Here is a 19,340-nt window from a genome sequence, read left to right on the forward strand (position 1 = left end):
GGTGAGGGGCTGGCAGTGCCTCTGAGCACCTCCGTGTCCGTACGTCCCAAGCAGAGAGGCGTCTGCCAAGTCCTCAGGATTTGATAGGGTAAAAGCAACATGCTGAACTCCATCCGGAAGCGAATAGGAGGCCAGTGCGGATCCTGGATGGCTGCTCCGCGTGGCGCCTTGTGCAGGGACGTTGCGCCGTGGCTTCTGTAACAGGAGCAGCTGTGAGCCTCCCTGGAGCTCACTGGTCGCTATGAAGAATGGTGGGGTGGCCGAGCTGGCAGCCGGCCACAGCGGCTCACTTGCTGCGCAGGGCCTGGCAATGCTGCGTTGGCATCCGGCCGTTCTGGATCTCGGTGGGCCCATCGCCCCCCTGCCAGCTGGAACAGTCTCTGGCCAGGATCCCTCTGGCTGAGGCTGAGCTCCTGCCTGCATGGCTCGGGCTGGGGTGCATCTGCAGACCTGGGCGCAGAGGGGAGCTGCCCACAGCAGCAGGTGCCGCAGATGAAAATAGTGACTCCGAGCTGACCCCTTTCCAGGCTGCCTATTCAGCACCCGCAGGGGCTGCTCCGGGGTGCCTCCAGCTGTGTGCCTCAAGGGGCCAGGAGCAGGTAACCCACTGCCCACCTTCTCGCCTGGGCTCTCTAATCTTCCCTGGCCCGGTCAGGTGAGTCTGGGAAGGTCGGTCCTTGGCTGAAGCACAGAGCAGGGCTCCAGGAGGCCCAGGGTCTCTTCCTGGCTCTTCCATTGTTGTCCGGTGGTGACCTGCGAGAGCCTTAGCAGGGCGGTGCTGCAGCAGGACCCTGATTGGACTTTGTCTGCGTTGTGGTAGCACCCAACCAGAGAGGGTCCCGTTGTGTTCGGGGCTGAACAATCCCAACAACGGGGACTGGCCAGCCCAGAGCGTCGGCGTCGGGCTGGGAGAGGACAAGCTGCCCAGGGCGCACCCTGGCCAGGAGAGTAGCAGCGGGGTGCCCACTGCCTGGCACCGTGGAGGGCTCTGCAGACACCCAACCCTCTGCGGTGTGACTGGGTCTCGTCTTTGTTAGCGGGTATTCTCTGGAGGGGCCATGTTCAGTGAGTGGATCCCTTCTTCTGAGTGCCAGTCCTGCTGGGGCAGGGAGAGGATGTTTACATCCCCAGGCCATGGGGCCGCTGGAAAGCGCCTGTCATGTTGGAGTGTCAACTGAAGCAGATGCAAGTGCTTCCTCCTGGGATGTATTGCAGCTGCCAGAAATAGAACAGGAGCCAGCCCCGCAGGCAAGAGGAGCAGCCAGGCTGCTCCCACATCCTTCTGTAGGACACCCTGGACTCAGCGGGGTAGGACTAGGTCCTCCCACAGATGGGAGACTGCCGGAGAGGAGCCAGACTTGTTACAGTAGCACTTAGCTGGCCTCGCTGTGTCAGGAGCTGTACAAACAGAGTAAGAGGCCCTCAATGCCCTAAAGGGTTCACGAAATACAGGACTATGTAGCACTTTAAAGACTAACAAGATGGTTTATTGGATGATGAGCTTTCGTGGGCCAGATGATTTGTCTTTTTCATATGTGTTCACTTTTTTTTTTAATTGTATCCTTTGGTATATATGGTTGTGACTATTTTCTTCCACTATTTGATCTGAGGAAGTGGGTCTGGCCCACGAAAGCTCATCATCTAATAAACCATCTTGTTAGTCTTTAAAGTGCTACATAGTCCTGTATTTTGTTTCAGCTACACCAGACTAACACGGCTACATTTCGATCACTAAAGGGTTCACCATCTCCATACACAGTATGGGAGAGAGGGTATGTCATTATCCCCGTTTGATAGTGGGGAAACTGAGGCAGGGTCACTGATTGGCCCAAGGTCACCTGACGAATCTGTGGCAGAGCTGGGGATTGAAGCTATGTTTCCTGGGTGCCGGCCCAGTGCCCTCAGCACGTGGCCCTCCTTTCCTCTTGCCAAGGTGGTGTGTGCCCTGGAGAATCAGTACTGGCCCAGTGCCTCAGCGGGGTTCTGTGGGTTGCCCCTCAGCTCAGGCAGGATGAGCCCTAGCGCTGAGTCTCGCCTGTCCGCACTTGCCAGCCAGCCCTGGGTGGCTCTTTGCGAGCCGGGGGTTGGCTGCGGTATTGCAGCCACGTGCCAGATCTGGATCTGCTGACACTTCCTCTCTGGGAGGAGGGTCAGTTGACAACCTCCCCCTGCCCCATGTGCTGCTGCTGCTGCCCAGCCAGCGTGGCAGAGCTGGCTGCCCAGCGAAGACAGGGAATGTGATCTCCATACCGTCTGGGTGCCATTAGCAGGCAGGTTTTGGCAGCCGCGCCTTTTAGGAAGGCAGGTGCTTGCAAAGGCCTATTCTAACATAGGCTGCACTACCTGCTGCCTCAGGTCTCCAGTGCCGAGGTAATTAACGAAGGTAATTAATGAAGGGTTGCATCTCTCCCCGTGTGCTGGGTTCACCTCCAGAGTGTGGTGTGGGGTGTGTCTGTGTGCAGCGTCTTCCCCGAGGGGCCTCAGGTACTTCACAAATGAGAATTCAGCTCTCCATGCGCAGGCGTTTGCCCCATGTTATGGGGGGCTCAGGCACGCGGGAGGGAGCGACTTGCCTCAATTGTTACATAGCAGGAAATAGAACCCACGAGTCCAGGTCTCTGTCTCCCTCCCCTCCCACCCCGCCCCCACGTTCCAGCATGTCGCTGGCTTCAGGCTGCTTCGGTCCTGTCTTGCTGAAATTGGCCCTGTGGGAGTTACTCCCTGTGTCCCTAGAGGGGCCTTTGCTGAGCCCTTTCCAGCTGCTGTGCTGAACCTCTCATCTGGAGAGAATGCCCCGTCCTGTATCCCTAGCACCAGGATCCATCCCTTCTCCTTGCATGCAGCCTACACGAGACCTAGCCCCATTTCTGAGGGCAAAATGTCCCTGCTGAACGGAGCCAAGACCATTCACCTAGGAACACGCACAGGAAATACGTTTGAAATAATGATTTGAGTCCAGCTTGGGCTGCGCGAGGCAAAGGAATAGATATCGCTCTGCATGGGACCCAGAAATGAGCAGTTATGGGCAGGCTGGGGGAGGGGGAGAGCCGGTTTTTCATTTCCCACTAGCTGCACTTTAAATTAAACCATGCGGCTGAAGCAGGGGCTGACATTAAAGGTGATTGTAATTCACAGGGAGCAAGGACCCTGAAGGTATGCTCCAGTGATTGATGACAAGGGGCCCACAAATATTCTGCCGGGAGTGAGATGCAGCCCATTTTCCCAGCATATGTTTCACCGCAGCTGGCTCTTGGTCTCCTACTTTCACTTCCGCAGCCCCTAGTGCTTTCGGCACACTGAGGGCCTGATACGGGGGTGCTAGGTTCACTTGGGGAGCACTCCCTTGGGGGCTGACTTGTGCTGGTGGCAGAAGTGGGATTGACAGCTATGGTGGGGGAAGTCTCTCAGTTTATCTGTGGATTGGGGCAGCAGTGGGGGCCTCTGTGGCCTGGGGGAGTTCTTGGCCTTTCAAGGCAATGGGACCAGGTAGAGCAGGCTGCAGGGTTGGCCTCTGATCACCACTGGGAATCTGGTGTTGGTCAGGGCTATTCCAGGATCGTGCTGGCTCTGTGTGTGCATGTGTATGTGTCATGTACACACTCTGTAATCTATTGTCTGGAACCACAACTGCTCAGCCATGTGTCATGAGCCCTGTATTGCAAGAGAGATTCTCCTTTCACTCGGGTGGCCGTGGCTTGTGATTTCAGGAGCAGGAAGGGCCTCTCTTCCATCCCCTGGGCTGTGCTGAATGGCTGCTGGGTACAGTAGCATCCTAAGAGCCCCGGCTGTGTGGGCAGTTCCGTAGTGGCTGGCGCGGAAACCAGCTGTGCTCTTGAGCCCAGCCACAGAGCTGGGATCTGCCGCTCAGAGGTGTTTTGGATTTGCCGTTGGGTTCAGGCTTGTCCTTAGCTGGTGCCCCACAGAGAACGTGGGGTGGGGGGCAGCCCCCACCCCAGACCTGAGAGTTTCATACCCGTTGCTCCACTGCTCTCGGGCCACCCTGTTTAGCAGAAAGAACCGACCTGCCCGCAGCACTTCAGTGTAGCTGCTGACCTTTCTATGGGAGCCCCCTTCTTCCTGCCCTGCCTTGCAGAGGGAGAGCCCGCCCCAGGCCAGCCGCACTGAAATCCAGTGGCGGGAGCAGCGGGCCCTCTGATCTTTCCCACCCCTGAGTGGAATGAGTTTTGTTCCGTGCACCAGTGTGGAGCTGGTGTGCGACACTTCCCCTTCATATTGGTGCGCAGAACAAAATTCATGTGGGGGCGGGGCCCAGGGACCTGTAGCGTGGGAGGAGGCTCAGGCCTGGAGCAGAAGATTGGGGTGCAGGGCTGTGGGGGCTCCCGTTAGGGAAATAGGCTATAGGGTGGGGCTGGGTTTGGGAGAGGACTGGGGTGAAGGAGGATGCTCTGGGGCTACTGCGAGGAGAGAGGACTCTCCCCAGTTGTATCTCCTCACAGCGGGGCAAGGGCTGGGGCCAGGTAGGGGTAGGGCCTCTGCAACTGGCTGGGGCAGGGCAGAGGCCTAATCCAGGCCACTGGGATCGTCTCGGGGCTGGGCCTTTAGGCCTGGGTTCATAGAACCATAGAACAGGAAGAGACCTCAGAAGGTCAAGTCCAGCCCCCTGCCCTAGGCAGGACCAATCCCGACTAAATCAACCCAGCCAGGGCTTTGTCAAGCCGAGACTTAAACACCGCTAGGGATGGAGACTCCACTACCTCCCTCGGGAACCCAGCCCAGTGCTTCCCCACCCTCCTAGGGAAATAGTTTTTCCTAATATCCAGGTTGGATATTAGGACTAGCGAGGGCTGGGCCACTGTGGCAAGGGCCAGGCTGGGCGGCCCCAGCTGCAGCAGGTTGGACGGCAAGCTAGCCTGGGGCCGGGGCACGCAGCCTTCCCCCAGCTTCTGAGGGTCCCTGGTCGCTCGCCTTACATGGCACTGAGCAGACAGCTCCGTGGCCATGCAGGTTACTGGGAGCATAGGTTGACAGTAGCAGACTTGACATGGAGTAGGCAGCACGTAGGTAGCATTGCCTAGAAGTTAGAAGACACAAGAAAACTGGGTTCTGTTTCTGACTATTGACTCACTGTGACTCAGTTTCCCCATCTGTAATAGGGTCTGAGGATACTTACTGGCTGCCCTGGGTTATGGCGCATGGGCACCCTCCTGCATGCAGAGGAAGCTGTGCATTCCTCAGCCTAGATGCCTCTTTGCATGGGAAGGAAAATGACGACCAAAGAGCTAATGTCGGGTCTCCATGAGGGAGAATGAGAGCAAGCGGGAGCGTGTTGGAGGAGGGGATGGGGTTGGAGCAGCTCACATGTAACTCAAGCCAGAGCAGCTCACGCTTCCGGTCCTGGATGTCCCTGTTGGCCCAAGAGAGCAGTCGTCACCTGTCTGGTGACCTTCCCTACCACTTCCGGCTGTGTAAAATGAGCTAGGACCTGGCAGCTGCCCCCGAGGGCCCAGGGGCTCCTCGCTCTTTAAAGGGCAGTGCCTGCAAAACACAACCATCCTCACAGCTCCCCAGAGCGCCCTGCTGGCATTGCCGCTAGCGGGTCTGGAGCAGGGGTGGGCAATAATTAAAAGGGAGACACTTCAGAAGTTTCTGAAGTGGTCCCCGGCCACCCCAGAAGGGGCGGGGCCTCCAGGGGAAGGGGTGGGGCCAGGAGACTTGTGTTTCCTCCCCCTCCATTGGCCTGTGGTGGGGGAGTGTGAGAAGTCTTCCTCCTTCCTCCCTCGCCCCGCTAGGCACAAAGTCTCCCTGCCCCTCATTGTCTCCTCTTGGCCCCCTGGCATTTGTCTGTCCTCCATCCTGCCCCTTGGTGCCTGGCCCGGCTCCTCCTCTCCCCTCAGAACAAGCCCCTTCCCTTCCCCTTAGTTCTCCCCCTGCCTCTTCCCTCACCTTCTGCCTTCCTGACACCTGCACCCCTCAACCTTTCTGGTCCCCTGGTGTTGGGGCTGGAGCTAGGGCTGTGGGGCTGGAGCTAGGGCTGTGATGCTATTTTTAGTGCCCTGGCCCCGGCCCCGGCCCAGGAGCAGCTACTCTATGGCCCGGTTCCAGTCCCCGCACACGAGGCAGCTGCCCACCACATGGCTGCGTCCTCGGGTGCAGCTGGGGCCATGGCTGCGTGGCTCTGCTGAGGGGGTGGGCGGGACTGAAATGCTTGGTGCACACCTGCACAGGTGCATATCTTCCAGGGAACCCGTGGGGCAGATCTCAGGGGAGGCAGATCTTTAACTGGGCTAAGAGTGGCTCTGCAGCCGAGCTCAGTGGAGAGCTGGTGTCACCGTGGGCAGGGGGACAGATTTTCTAAAGCACCTGCCAGCTCCTGTTCCCAATGGGAGCTGCGAGGCGCGGTGCTCTCTTGAAGTGGCCAGTAGCGGTGGGGGGAGAGGAGGAGCGGGAGAGGGGGGACTGAAGCCTCCTCTGCCAACGAGAGATGCAGACCCGGGGCTGATTTCTCCCCTCCGCGTCCGTTACACCCCCCAGGCTCTGTGCTTGTGACGGCAGGGTCCATGCACCCAGGCACCGAGCACGGCCGGCCCCTGGCAATGACTCCTAGGTGCGACCGCAGCACAGATAACGGAGGCCGATTGCGCAGGCTGGGGAGTTCTCCCGGTGTCCAGCACGGCAGCCTGCCATGCGGTGCCTGAGCGGATGCACTGGAGTGCCTGGTGGGGGGCAGTGACAGGTCTCCCAGGGCAGGGCACTAACCCCACAAGCTGCATTTCAAAAAGACTCGAGTCCTGGACTGGGCTCACCTCGGGCCAGCAGTCCTGCCTGTTGAGGGGCTGCAAAGCCTGAGTCGCCCCGGGCCTGTGGAGCACCCTGTGTCCAGTGCTCACCCTCTGCCCCCGCAGGGCTGCTGGGAGGGAGGAGAAGGGGGAGGAGATGCCACAAGGGGTGATTGGTCCTGGTTCCTGGGTATGGGGCTCCCTGGACCCTAAAGCCAGCGGCCAGTGGCTGCAGGTGATGCTGTGGCGGGGAAGGTGAACATGGCTGGCCCACTGTTGGTCGCCCTCACGGCTCTGCCAATTCATCTCCTTCCCCCCAGCACAGCTCTGCTAATGCCCCTCGGTCCTGACTCTGAACCACGGCAGCCCCTGCTTTCCCAGTCCCCGTCCACCCATGCCTCTGCCACTTTCCCTAGCCTGACTCCTGCAGCTCCCCGCCTACTGCCTAAGTCAGGGGTTCTCAAACTGGATACCGTGAGCCCCTCTCCATTGCTGCAACCCCCCTCAGTTGCTTGCAACCCCCCTCTCCATTGCTGCAACCCCCCTCGGTTGCTCGTGACCCCCCTCCTCCCCCGTGGTCAGGACCCACGGTTTGAGAAACGCTGCCCTAAGTCATCTGCTGGCTTGTGACCGGCCCTCACAACCAACTGCCCCACCCGCTAGGCTCGCGCCATCCCTCCCTCTCCTTAACAGGCTTCCTGCTCGGCTGGCCTGTGCCCGTGTCCCTTCCCGGGGACAGCTCGGAGCTGGAGCAAAGTACCGGCCGTTTCCTGCCCCCTGCCCGCTGGACGTTTCTGCAGGGCTCCTCCTTTGCAACGGGGCTGAAAGGTGCTTGGGCTGGTGGGGAGTGGATGTTTGAACAGGGACAATGAGGGAGCCAGCTCAGATCATCCAAACTCATTTCAAGTGCGGCCTCTTTGAGGGCGGTGTCTAGGCCAGGACACCTAACCTGACCTGTGCACAAGTCAGCTGCACTGAAGGGGAGGGCACGGGTGTTCTGGGACCTGCCCGTTGCTGCCTTAGACCTCATGTCAGTTAAATACCAGAGGCTGTCCACATTCGCGCTCCTGCCCCCAGGTCTCTGACTTGTCCAGGCTCAGGTGAGAGAGACCGTGTGATCCAAATGAGAGACATGTAACTAGAGTCCTGGTCAGGACCATGAATTGCTCTGTGCCTCAGTTTCCCCTCTGTAAAATTGGGTTAATTAGCTTCCCTTCTTCCACTCTCCTCTCTTCCAGTTGTGAGCCTGTTGGTGCCTCTGGAGCTACCAGATCACCTACTAGAGTGGGATCCCATTGCCCTCCTGTTAGCGACAGCGGGCAGGCCAGTGTCGTCCCCCCCCAGTCACTTCACACAGGTACTGAGCCCCTCCCTCAGTAGGGTTTGGCTCATGAGGAAGTATATGGGTGGCGGCCCTGGAAGCCATGGGTGAAGCGTTCCCACCCTGGCGCTGCTGGCTCTAGGTGATTCTCAGCCTCCGTGAAAGGCCAGCGATTAAAAATTAATCAAGACTGCTAAAGGTCACCGGTGTTTGCTTTCCTGGCTGCTGCTTGCCCGCTGTGGCGGGGGCGGCGGGGATGTGCCAGAGGGACGGAAGGAGCCCAGGGCAGTGAATAGCCTCTGGGGCCTGTTCCTTGGTGAATGGTGTGTCAGATGCCCTCTGCCCTGCCCAGGCCCTGCCCTGCCGTAGTAACCAGGGCCAAGTGCTGGGTTTTGCTGAGGAGCAGCGGGGGTGGGTGGGAGCTGAGCTGAGCTCCCTGTAAAGCACTGGGAAGTCAGACTTATGACTCGCTGTCTCCTCCTCTAACCACTAGACTCCCCACCCCTTTCCCAGAGCTGGGAATAGACCCCAGGAGTCCCGACCCTCTCCCCCTCCTGCAGTCCCCTCTCTGGCCTCTCTCCTTTACTCTGGAAGGCTGGACGCTGCTGGCTGGCTCCCTTTGAGCCCTGCCGCTGGGAGGCAGGCCCTGTGGTGTGGGCACAGCATCTTGGATAGAAAGTGCCTCCCTCTGGCGCATCTGACCCGAGCCACTCCCCTTCCGCCCGTGCAGCCAGCACCCCCGCCTGCCTAGCGCACCCCCTGCGCAGCACAAACCCATGTCAGGATAATGGAGCCTGCATTCAAATCAGCAACTGTGTCAAGGCCTTTAGTGCGGGAGACTTTTAAAGGCTGCTCAGTCAAAGACAAGAGACACCCATGGCACATTTCCCATGGTGCATTAGGTTAAACAGAAAAGGTTTAAGTGTGTAATTAACTTTCAAGTAAGAGGCCCAGAGACTAAACAGATCAAAAAGCACAAGGCAGACTCCTGGGCAGCCATCCATATTCCTGAGCGACTGTGGAGGATTTAATTAGGCTCCGTCAATTGCACTGGGTCGCTTGCTCTTTCTTTGCATTCTCCTCTTTTCTACTCCTTCGTTTCGCCCCTTTCTCCTCTGCTCTCCTCCTACTTTCTGCCCCACACCGTCATTCCTGTTCCCCCCCCCCCGGGTTTGGAACAGCGTCCTGCTGTGTTCTCCTCTCCTTCCACCCCTTCTGCCTGGGTTAAGCTTCCCCGCACCCCTCCTGCAACTCTCTGGGCTGGCACCTGATGTCCCATTTGGTGGCGGCTGGGCTGGGCATGCCTTGTAATGCCCGTTGATGGGGGGATGGATTGGCAGGTGCCTCAGGTGGTGATCTAGCTGGGTGGTCTCAGGTGAGTCATTTCACCTTTAATTGTGCCTCGGTTTCCCCATCTACAAGGTGAGGTGGATCGTAGCTAAGGAGTTGGTTTGCTCTGAGTTTTGCATTCCCTTCTCTGTTCCTGGCCCGCCTCTCTTGGAGAGAGCCCAGGCGGCTGGGGTGCGGCTGGGGGCACTGCCGAGTAGTGAGCTCCCACTGATCTGACCTGGTGACCCTGGGACTGGTGTGAGTGACGGTGTCTGCTGGAATCTGGAACTCTGCTCACCAGTCAGTCCCTGCTGCTTCCCCTGTGTCCTTCCAGCAGGCTCAGCCTGTGGGGGAGCGTGTGAGCGCTCGTGTGTGTCTATTTCAAGCAGACCCACCGGGAGGCTGGAAAGCGAACAGCGCAGGGCTCCGGGTTTGTTGTCCCACTGGGTGTCTAGGTTAATCATGCCGTGTTCCCCAGGAACGGCTCATTCTCGGTCACTGCCAGCCCTGCAGACTCCTGGAATCCTGAGCTGTAACATGTGGGCTGGGGGCAAATGACCGGGGTCCCACCGCGTGGAATGGGGTGGGGGTGAGCACTGTCTGGCATGCGGGGGACATTGCATGGGTGTTGCTCAGCTTTTGCTCAGCTGTGACCCCGGGCGGCCCCAGAAAAGGGGGTTAGGTCCCCCCCATCTCACCAGAGAAAGGGGACCCCGCAGAGCCGGGTCATGCTTCCTCGGGGAGAACCCATGCTGGGGAGGTACAGGGAGGACAGAGTCTGGCTGCTTCAGGCAGGGCTCGCAGATGCAAAGAGCAGCCCAGATTTGTTTAGTCCCTGCCCCCGTAGTCACCCCAATGCTGAGGAGAGGCCTGTCCTCTGAGAGAGCCTCTTTAACCCAGTCACTTGAAGTAGCCGCTGTCCGGGCAGTGCTGAGCTGGGATCCACTGGCATGTGGCTGAGTAGCCAGCCAACTCCATGTTGTCTCCAGCTTTGCAATGAGATTCCGGCTCTGTGGCTAGGGCAGGGATCGGTCGCCCTCCTGCGTGGAGCCGGGAATGCTGCTGCTCGGCGCATGGCCTGGCTTGATCCTGTCCCAGGGCGCCCTGGCACGTGCTGGCAGCGTCCAGCGGCAGACTTGGGCTTGGGTTTGCCTGGATTGTCTGCACCCTCCTGTTCCTCGGTCTGCAGGGGAGGAAGATCTTGCCTCTACTCCCTTCACCTCCTTGCCCTGCAGCTGCCACTTGCTTGGTTTTTAACTCTCCAAGTCGCCCTCACTGCTGCTGCTTTTTTGGTCGGTATTAACCCCAGGATAGCCCTTCCCCTGAGCAACCTCCGGAGGGTACCCTGCTGTTACGTGGGTGCACAGCCACAGTGCCACGCCAAAGCAATGCCAACCCTGTTGGGCTGCCAGCTTCCCATGCCAGCCTGTCCTGCTTATCCAGCACACTGCTGGCATAGACTTGGGCCATTGGCCCATGCAGCAGACTAACGATCTTGCAAACAGCATTGTCTTTGAAAGAGACAGTCCCGGAGCTGAGAGAGAGTCTGGAAGGGGTAAAATACAGGACTATGTAGCACTGGAAGAGGTAAGGCGCTGGCCTGGCCTGTGGGAGATGTGGCTTTAATTCCTGGCTCTGCCGCTGACCCCTTGGGCCCAGATCCTCATGTATTTAGGTGCTAACTTCTGCTGTAATCAGTAGGAAGTAGGGACCTAAATACCTTCTGAGGCTCTGGGCCTGAGCTTCATTTTCCCAGCTGGAATGGAGATGAGACTGCTGCTCTTCCTCACAGTGGTGTGGTGAAGATCAGTTCATTTGTGCGTGCCCAGCCATGCGGCCAGACAGATGCACAGGTATCCGGGTGCACAGGTCGCTGCCTGGGAGCTGTGGCGCTGTTTGTCTGATGGTGTCTGATAGGATTGGGGTTGCACGGTGTCGTCTCCAGCTGCGTCCTTGGTGCTGCCTGAACAAGGCTGCTAATAGAGCTCTTCCCGCTGCACGCCATGGCCACCAGGGGCAGGAGGCCAACACTGTCCGGCCTGGCTCTTGTTCAGGGGCTGCAGAGCGCAGCTCCCGGTGTTGCTGGGCCAGGAGCGGGTCCGTGTGGCTGCAAATCGGTGCAGCCTGCCAGGTGGCCCTGTGGTTTGAGCTGTGATGTGGGAGGCCTCGGGAGAGTTCTGGTGCAGGGCTCGCTCCACTGGGGTGAAGGGGCGGTCACGTGAGTTTGGGGTTGCTCAAGCACCATCCAAATGCAGCAGACCTTGGAGGAACAGATGCGTCATAACTCTGGGTATCAGAACCCCCCTTGCCTTCCCCGTCATGTACCGGCCATCCCTGCACTGCTAGCTTCCTCATTTCACACTGGTGCTCATCCTGCCCCAACCTGGCTGCTAAACCAGGGGTCTGGATCATCCCCCCCTACTGGCCCGGCAGCTTGCAGCGCTACTAGACTCCACACAAGGGGAGCTGCTCCGGGGACAGGCTTGTGTGGGAAGCGGGTGTCCTGCATTGCTAGGATAATCCCATGGGGTAGCCAGGTGCTGTGGACCAGTGGGAGTGGTTGGAATTCTGCTGGGATGGTTCGTTAGGAGCTCCAAGCTGATTTCACTGGGGCAGGTGCTCCTCCCGTGGGTGAAGGTGGGTTTCCTGCCGTATTACCCACCTGCTCCCTGGGGGCAGTGTCAGGTTGCTCTCAACAGCTGGGGAGCTTGGCTGTTGATCTGGCTAACAGGATCCGAATCATTCAGTGAGCATGGGCCTGACCTGGAAATCTCATGAAAACAGCCAGAAAGAAAGGCTGCTGGCTGGGTCTTCTGTAGCTGCCTCTGGGCTGGGGTGGACGTCAGACAGTCCTTAATGACAGTGATTTGGAAGATCTAGTCAGCACCCTCAATTCTGAACCCAATGGCATCTCCCTCAAAGTGTCTGTCTGGTCACGATGTGGGGAAAGAAAAAGATCGACCTGTCACTCAACTGGTATTTTACAAAACCTCCTCCTTGCGCTGCTCGGCTCTGCTTCTGCAGCAGTGAAATCCAAACATGTGGTGTGGTTTGAGCACCCGCATTGGAGGGCCTCAGAGCATTTTATGTGAAACTGACAGGGTCTCTGGCTTGCCCAGTACGTAGATGGATGTCACTGTCCCCATTGTGCAGATGAGATTTACATGGCAAGGCTGGCAATAAGACCCTGAAATGTTGCTCTGTCCCCAAAAACTGGCAAAGCAGGGATTGTTGGCCCTTCAGATCCAGGCAGATTAAAAGCCTTGACTTCTGGAAGCTCTGCCTAGCATTGAGGTTATTCAGCCTGCGAGCCTGAGCTTGGGTGCAGAAGGGAACCGAGACTGGGCTAATTCTGTCTGTTTCTCCATGGCCCAGGGAAGGCAACTTTTAAGTAGCTGGGATGCTGGGCTTCGTCTGCTTTAATCTTTATTTGTATGGGCCTTTCAGCCTTGCAGCAAGAGAGGCTCAGAGGCCAAGCCTGCTCACGGAGCAGTGAACACAGCTCCTCTGGCCCCTCTCGCCCTCACGCCCTCAACTCTGCCGTGACCTGGGCAGAGTGGTGGCTGAGATTGGAGAGCAGGGGGGACGTTCATCAAAAAGTTACCTTGACATTCTTCATGGCAGGGCCACAGAAATGCAGCCAGCTCTGGGATGGATGGAGCAGCCAGCTTTTGCACAGGTGGGGTTGGGTGGGAAAGGGGAAAATCTTATTCTTCTGTTGGAACTGTCCTGGGACTTACTGAGCATGGACCTGCAATATACCAGGGGTGCATGGTGGGGCTTGAACCTGGTGCTTTTACTAACAAAAGCACAAGCCTTTTCTGCTTGAGCTAAAGGAGGGCTACCTGAGCCATGCGTAGCAGGCTGTGGTAATGACTGGGATGAGCTATAAGAAGAGTTGGAATCATGTGCACGAAGTCAGTGCATTACACTGGCCCTAGCAAGTGCCAAGCAGGTTTTAATGGTGGCTGAATCAAGCCGGAGTGCCCCTGTGGTCTAGTAGCTTAGGTACTGGGCTGGAATCGGGAGAGCTGGGTTCTAATTCTGGCTTTTTCTCTCCTCTGCGGTGTGACCTTGTGGGGATTGCAGTGCCTGTTTCCCTCTTTGTCTGCTGCTGTCTTTTTACAGAAGTATCAGCCCTTTGAGGGAGGGACTGTCTCTTACCATGGGCACATACAGAATCTAGTACAGAGGGGCCCTGATTTCATCTGTGCTGGCCTGTACTTGTTCCTGTAATACAAACAGTTAGCTGGGGTTTTTACCACTTTCCGTTCCGGCGGCTGAGTAAGAATTAATGGCAGAGCAGGGAAGTGCAGCCGGCTCTCATGCTGTCTGACAGGGAAGCTGTTTCTAAGGCTGTGTGCACGAGTGTACAAATTTGTTGGCAATACAGCATGTCCCATCCAGCCCAGCTTCATTTCAGCTCTAGATCGGGAGAGGGAAGAGAGAGAACAGGCCCACACATAAAGAGCAATAACAATAAACCTGTCCAAGGAAGGGAGATTGATTGGCTCGGACAGCTGTGTATTAGCTGGCGAAAGATCCATTCCACATAATTGCATTTTAAGCTTCCGCTGGTGACTAACAAAAATTGTTTCATTATGGCAACATATTAGATGGGAAGACAGGCTTTCACGGGCAATTCCGTGGTCAGAGGTAAGCGGTTTCTAGGCGAGGATGTGAAGATGCTTCAATTTGGCTAATAGCGGGCTTTCTGTCTTCAGAAGCAATCGGCAGATGTGATGGTCCTCTTGGGGAGCCCAAACAAATAACCAAGCTGTGTGGAGCAAGGAATGAATGCTGCATCACATGAGGCAGGCAAAGGTGGGGAAACTGAGGCACAGAAATTCTCTTAAGGTGTCTGCAATAAAGCAGGCAGTTGAATGTTGATTTTCTGCAGTGCAGTCTGGTGCACTAACTGCACCAATCTTTCTCTCTGCATAGGTAGGATGGAAAAGTCCTGTTAACTAGTCTGACATGCTGATGGCTTTTGGGATGGGGATGTGGGCTGAGACCCAGCAGACTCGTTTCACAAAGGTCACCAACTAGTTGTAAGATGGTAACGGTGGCTGCCACTGCCCCAAACTGGCACCCTGGAGTTCAACGGCTTGGTATCCTCCTCACCAACCGGCTCCAGTTGGGCCTAAAACTACCTCCTTTTGGCAAAAACACTGGCCCTGTTCATTTCCAAAGCCAGTCGTCTCCCCCGTCCTTTGGTCGGGTCCTCTGCTTGTCAGGTAGTTTTGTGCTGGTTGCTGTTAATTTAAATGACCTTCCATGCCCAGCTTTCCTTTTGCTATAAGGCCGTGGTATCCAACCAGTCCAGAAGCAGTAGCTGCTGTAGTGGCTACTGATAGAGAGAACTAACCCCACTCAACCAGCTGAAGAGCCACATGTAGTTAGATTCTGGCATGCTGGAAACCACGGCAAGGATAAAGGAGACTAGTTCAGCCAGGACCCTGCAGGCCGTGGGTTTCCTCTGCAAACTCGGTTCTCTTTTTTTCATTTGCTTTTGGGGATTTCTTTTCTTTTCTTTTCTTTTCTTTTCTTTTCTTTTCTTTTCTTTTCTTTTCTTTTCTTTTCTTTTCTTTTCTTTTCTTTTCTTTTCTTTTCTTTTCTTTTCTTCAAAAGCAGGATTGCTTGGCGAGGGTCCAAAAGACTGAGATCCCTTTCCCCCAAATGCATGCAGAGTGCTGCCATCATGGGATGGGAAAATGGAGGCTTGAGGACAGCTGCTGCAATCCAATCTCAGAGCGCCTCCCACACCCCAGTTTCCTTTCAGTTAGTGTTGATTAGGGGTCACTTACTGGCATTCGGACCCAGTGGGCCTACTGCAGCCACATTGAATTCCAGGGAGAGGTGAGGGGTGTTCTCCTGCCTGCAGTCTCTGGAACTGCCCCGGCTCTGGGAGTCTGGCACCTTGGCTCTAGCTCTCGTCACAACCCGTTTTAAAATAAATGTCTTAATAAAAATCTGCCAGCGGAATGAAGCAACCCGCTGCTGCTGGCGGGGAGAAGGGCGGCCGGCTGGGCGTGCAGCGCAGCTATGCCAGGGCTCTGGTTATATGTCAGTGGTTCTTCAAATGGCCTTTTTGTGCTGCTCATGCCAATGTTCCTAACGGGTAAATGGCATCAGACTTGAACCTGGAGATGGAGAATGGCTCCAGTGTAGGGTTGCCAAAGTATCCTGAGGTCCTGTCTCTGGCAGTGACCAGCCACAGGTGTGACAGTGGTAGGAGTAAGAAGAATGCCACAGTAACATGCGTGGGGTGATCTGCCCCCACATGGGGCGAATCGTGATCTCTAGCTGAGCTGGTTTAAAGCCTGAAACACAAGGTTTAATGTCCCTTCTCGTTCCTGGATTAATCCCGATAACTTTGCGTCTGCCGCTCCCTTTTCTGAACCCCTAATGAGTGTAAAACAGGGCTGGAAATTTCAAAGAAAAGCTTCCCCTTCAACCACAGTATTTCCACTTGTAATCCCCCCTGGAATGCAGCGCTCTGCCTGTGCTTGGGGGAAGGGATTTCAGACGTCTGGACCCTCACCAAGCTTCAGTTCGTACTTGGCTCCACGAACTCGCCTCTCTCCAGCGCACTTGTATTTTATAAATGTCTGTCCTGGCTCCTACCCTTTTCCCTTCTCCCCCACACTGCGCTGGCCTTGCCTGTCTCGTCCGACACGGAGCCTGCTTTTGAGAGTGCAGGGAGGAACTCGGGGACAAGCAATGGGTGCCCCATAGCTCCCCTCAGCCTTTCTCTCTCCCCGGGGCTGCCATCCCGTCACTCGTGGCTGTGTTCGTATTCATTCTTGTCAGAAGTGCAGGCCTGCTTTGGCCTGGGCGTGCATGGAACTGCGATGAAAACGCTGCTTGCTCTTGGTCACCCCGTGGGGACATTGCTGCCTTCGCGTTAGTCCTGCTCCAGTGTGGGGTCAGGCAGGCTCTGTGCAGCGTGGCTTTTGGGTGGCACATGGAGCTGAAATGCTTGTGACTGCTGAGACTCCATGGTCCTGTAGGGAAAATCAGGGCCTGACTTAGGAATCCTGCTGCCAGGCATTTCCATTCTGCCCCACTGAGTCCCCAGCTGACCCTGGGCTCCATGCGTCAGGTTCCACGTGGCATTTCAAAGCGGCAGCGCTGCCTGGAGCCCAGGGTCTTTGGGGGAGTCCCCAGCTGACCCTGGGCTCCCCGCGGTGCTGCCACTGTGGAGCACCCCCTCCTCTTTCCCCTGCCTTGCTGCCTCTTTCTGATAGAGGCAGCAGGCGACTAGTCGACTAGCCTGTCGACTCTCTGATAAGCATTTGCTTATCGAATAGTCGACTAGTCCTTCACACCCCTAATCTTGACCTCAAAGCACTTTGACAAGGAGCTCAAGTGCCGTTTTCCTTATGATACAAACTCAAGTGGAGACGTGCGGTCGCCTAGCCGACCAGAGCTAGGAACAGAACCCCGAGTCCTAGCCCCTAGGCCGTACTGCCGTCCCCACCCTGTGAGGGGAGATTATTTTGTTTATCTTGGATCAGTTGAGAGCGGGTTATCTAATCCAGAGGAAGCCCCTTTTGTACCACAAAGCCGTTCACACTGCTTTATCCGTGTTGATTTAGAAATGGGGGGTAAGTGATGATCTGGGTAATACGCCAGTAGCACTGAGACCAGGGCCCCAGCGCGGAAAGCAGCTCCTGCCTCCAGGAGTCCTAGAGAGAGACTGGGAGAGGAAATTGAAGCGCAGAGAAGGGAAGGGACTTGCCGAACGACAGTGGCAGAGCTGGGACTAGCCCCAGGTCTCAAGAGCTGGTCCAGGGCCCTGCCCCATGGACCCGTCTGTCTCTGAGGCAGAGCGTCTAGTTAGCCAGTGGGATGGGAACTTCGGCAGGGTTTCCTGCTTCCTGGTGGTCTTTGGCAAAGGCTGCCTCATGGCTGGACTGGCGCGGGTTGTCCCTGCAGCGAAGTTGGAGGGATAGAATCATAGAATAATAGGACTGGAAGGGACCTCGAGAGGTCATCGAGTCCAGCCTCCCGCCCTCAAGGCAGGACCAAGCTCCGTCTACACCATCCCTGACAGATGTCTATCTAACCTGTTCTTAAATATCTCCAGAGAGGGAGATTCCACCACCTCCCTTGGCAATTTATTCCAATATTTGACCACCCTGACAGTTAGGAATTTTTTCCTAATGTCCAATCTAAACCTCCCCTGCTGCACTTTAAGCCCATTACTCCTTGTCCTGTCCTCAGAAACCAAGAGGAACAAATTTTCTCCTTCCTCCTTGTGACACCCTTTTAGATATTTGAAAACCGCTATCATGTCCCCCCTTAATCTTCTTTTTTCCAAACTAAACAAGCCCAGTTCATGAAGCCTGGCTTCATAGGTCATGTTCTCTAGACCTTTAATCATTCTTGTCGCTCTTCTCTGTACCCTTTCCAATTTCTCCACCTCTTTCTTGAAATGTGGCGCCTAGAACTGGACACAGTACTCCAGCTGAGGCCTAACTAGTGCAGAGTAGAGCGGCAGAATGACTTCACGAGTTTTGCTTACAACACACCTGTTGATAGCCCAGCACCATGCACGTCCCATGCTGGCTTTCAGCCTGCCACTGTCTAGTATCCAGCTGCCCTCCTCGGGGCTCCTTGGAATGCAGCAGAGCCCAAGGGGAGTTGTGTTGCGTGTGTTTAGCCCTGCCCTGCTCCGACAGCAAGCTGGAGTGCTGCTGGGTGCAAAGGTGTGTACCTGTGGGTGGTTGGGCTCCTTTTGTGTAGTGGAGATTGGGTGGTGGGTGCTGGTGCCTGAGGAGGCAGCAGGGGGTAGCCAGACGGGGGCATTGAGGGGCCAGTGTTCATGCATGCAAGGTGTGCCTGGTGCTCATGGGTGCCTGTTGGAGGGGGTGCCCGAGTCTGTGAATGCCCGGGCAGGTTTTGTGGGTGCTGGGCTACAGGCATGTGCAGTGTGGTGAGTGTGCCAATGGCTGTGTGAGAAGAGCAGCATCCGTAGGCACACACACGGCTCCCGCGTCACACACACTGCAGCCAGCGCCAGCACCCGGTCGGTAATAGGCTGCTGGCTGGAAGGAACTGCTTCCTGTCTGCCCGTGGTTGTGAACCCATAGCCCCTGCTTAGGGGGCAGAGCACTCTGGGTACATTGGTGGTGCTTAGGCCCCTACCCTGGCCCATTTTTCCCTCAGGCTGTAGAGCCGCCCTGAGACTCCCCCATGCCAGGCCCTAGAGACGCTGCTAAGCACCTGAGCCCAAATTCCTGAGCCCAGGGAAGAACTGGCCAAGTGCAATTTGTGGAAAAAATAGGAAAAAGCAAATGAAATCTAGAAAGGACTGGACGGTGCCCAGTGCTGGCCTATTTAGGGGCATCTGCCTTTGTTCTTTCTGCTTGCTCAGGGGGTTCTTACTGGGCCTGTCCTGCTCCGCCAGGGGCTGGTATTAATTAGTACCGCAGTGCTGGCCTGCCTGTGATCTGGGGCTTGAATGGAACAATAGGTCAGTGTGTAACCAGCCAAGCTGTACCAGTTACACGCTGCTCAGAGTCAAAGCCCAGCTCCCTTTTTGGCTTGGCCGGTGCACAGCTGACTGAACACAAAAGCACCCCGGGCCCAGGCCGCGAGGCGAGTATTCATTGCATGAAGCCTCAGAGGGCCATCCTTCGCAGGCTGGGGGAGGGGCTGTGTAGGCCAGGGACCGTGTTCGGCTGCTTCAGCCGGAACCACAAAGCCTTTTACTGTGCGTGTGCCCGTGTGTTTCTGGGCGTGTTTCTAATCCGCTTGCTGGCATTTACTTCAATTAGCTACGCTCAATCAAGTGCCTCCCCCCCTGCGGTCTAGGGAGCCTGTGGCGTACAGTGATTAGCGTTCAGCAGCAGGCTGCCTGGGGTCTAGCCTGACCTTTCCGTTTTGCTTTGCTGTCCGTAAATCCCTTCCTAGAAGTTTGCCCCCCGTCCCCATTTTTGCCTACT

The 19,340-nt window shown here is 56.6% G+C and overlaps 1 protein-coding gene across 3 annotated transcripts in view; it reads left to right on the forward strand.

Annotated features, from left to right (window-relative positions):
- The window catches only part of PTPRU (protein tyrosine phosphatase receptor type U), a 271,696-nt gene that overhangs the window by 56,326 nt on the left and 196,030 nt on the right, over positions 1 to 19,340 (forward strand). The window contains exon 1 of one of the 3 annotated variants that reach the window (XM_006112020.4): positions 14,121 to 14,211. The exons of the other annotated variants lie outside the window; for them this stretch is intronic. Coding sequence (XP_006112082.2) covers positions 14,181 to 14,211 — 31 coding nt within the window. The 5' untranslated portion in view covers positions 14,121 to 14,180. Of the gene's footprint in view, positions 1 to 14,120; positions 14,212 to 19,340 lie in introns of those variants that run through there. 3 annotated transcript variants of the gene reach the window in all.

The sequence above is a fragment of the Pelodiscus sinensis genome, chromosome 25 (assembly GCF_049634645.1).
Source record: "Pelodiscus sinensis isolate JC-2024 chromosome 25, ASM4963464v1, whole genome shotgun sequence".
Lineage (NCBI taxonomy): Eukaryota > Metazoa > Chordata > Testudines > Trionychidae > Pelodiscus > Pelodiscus sinensis.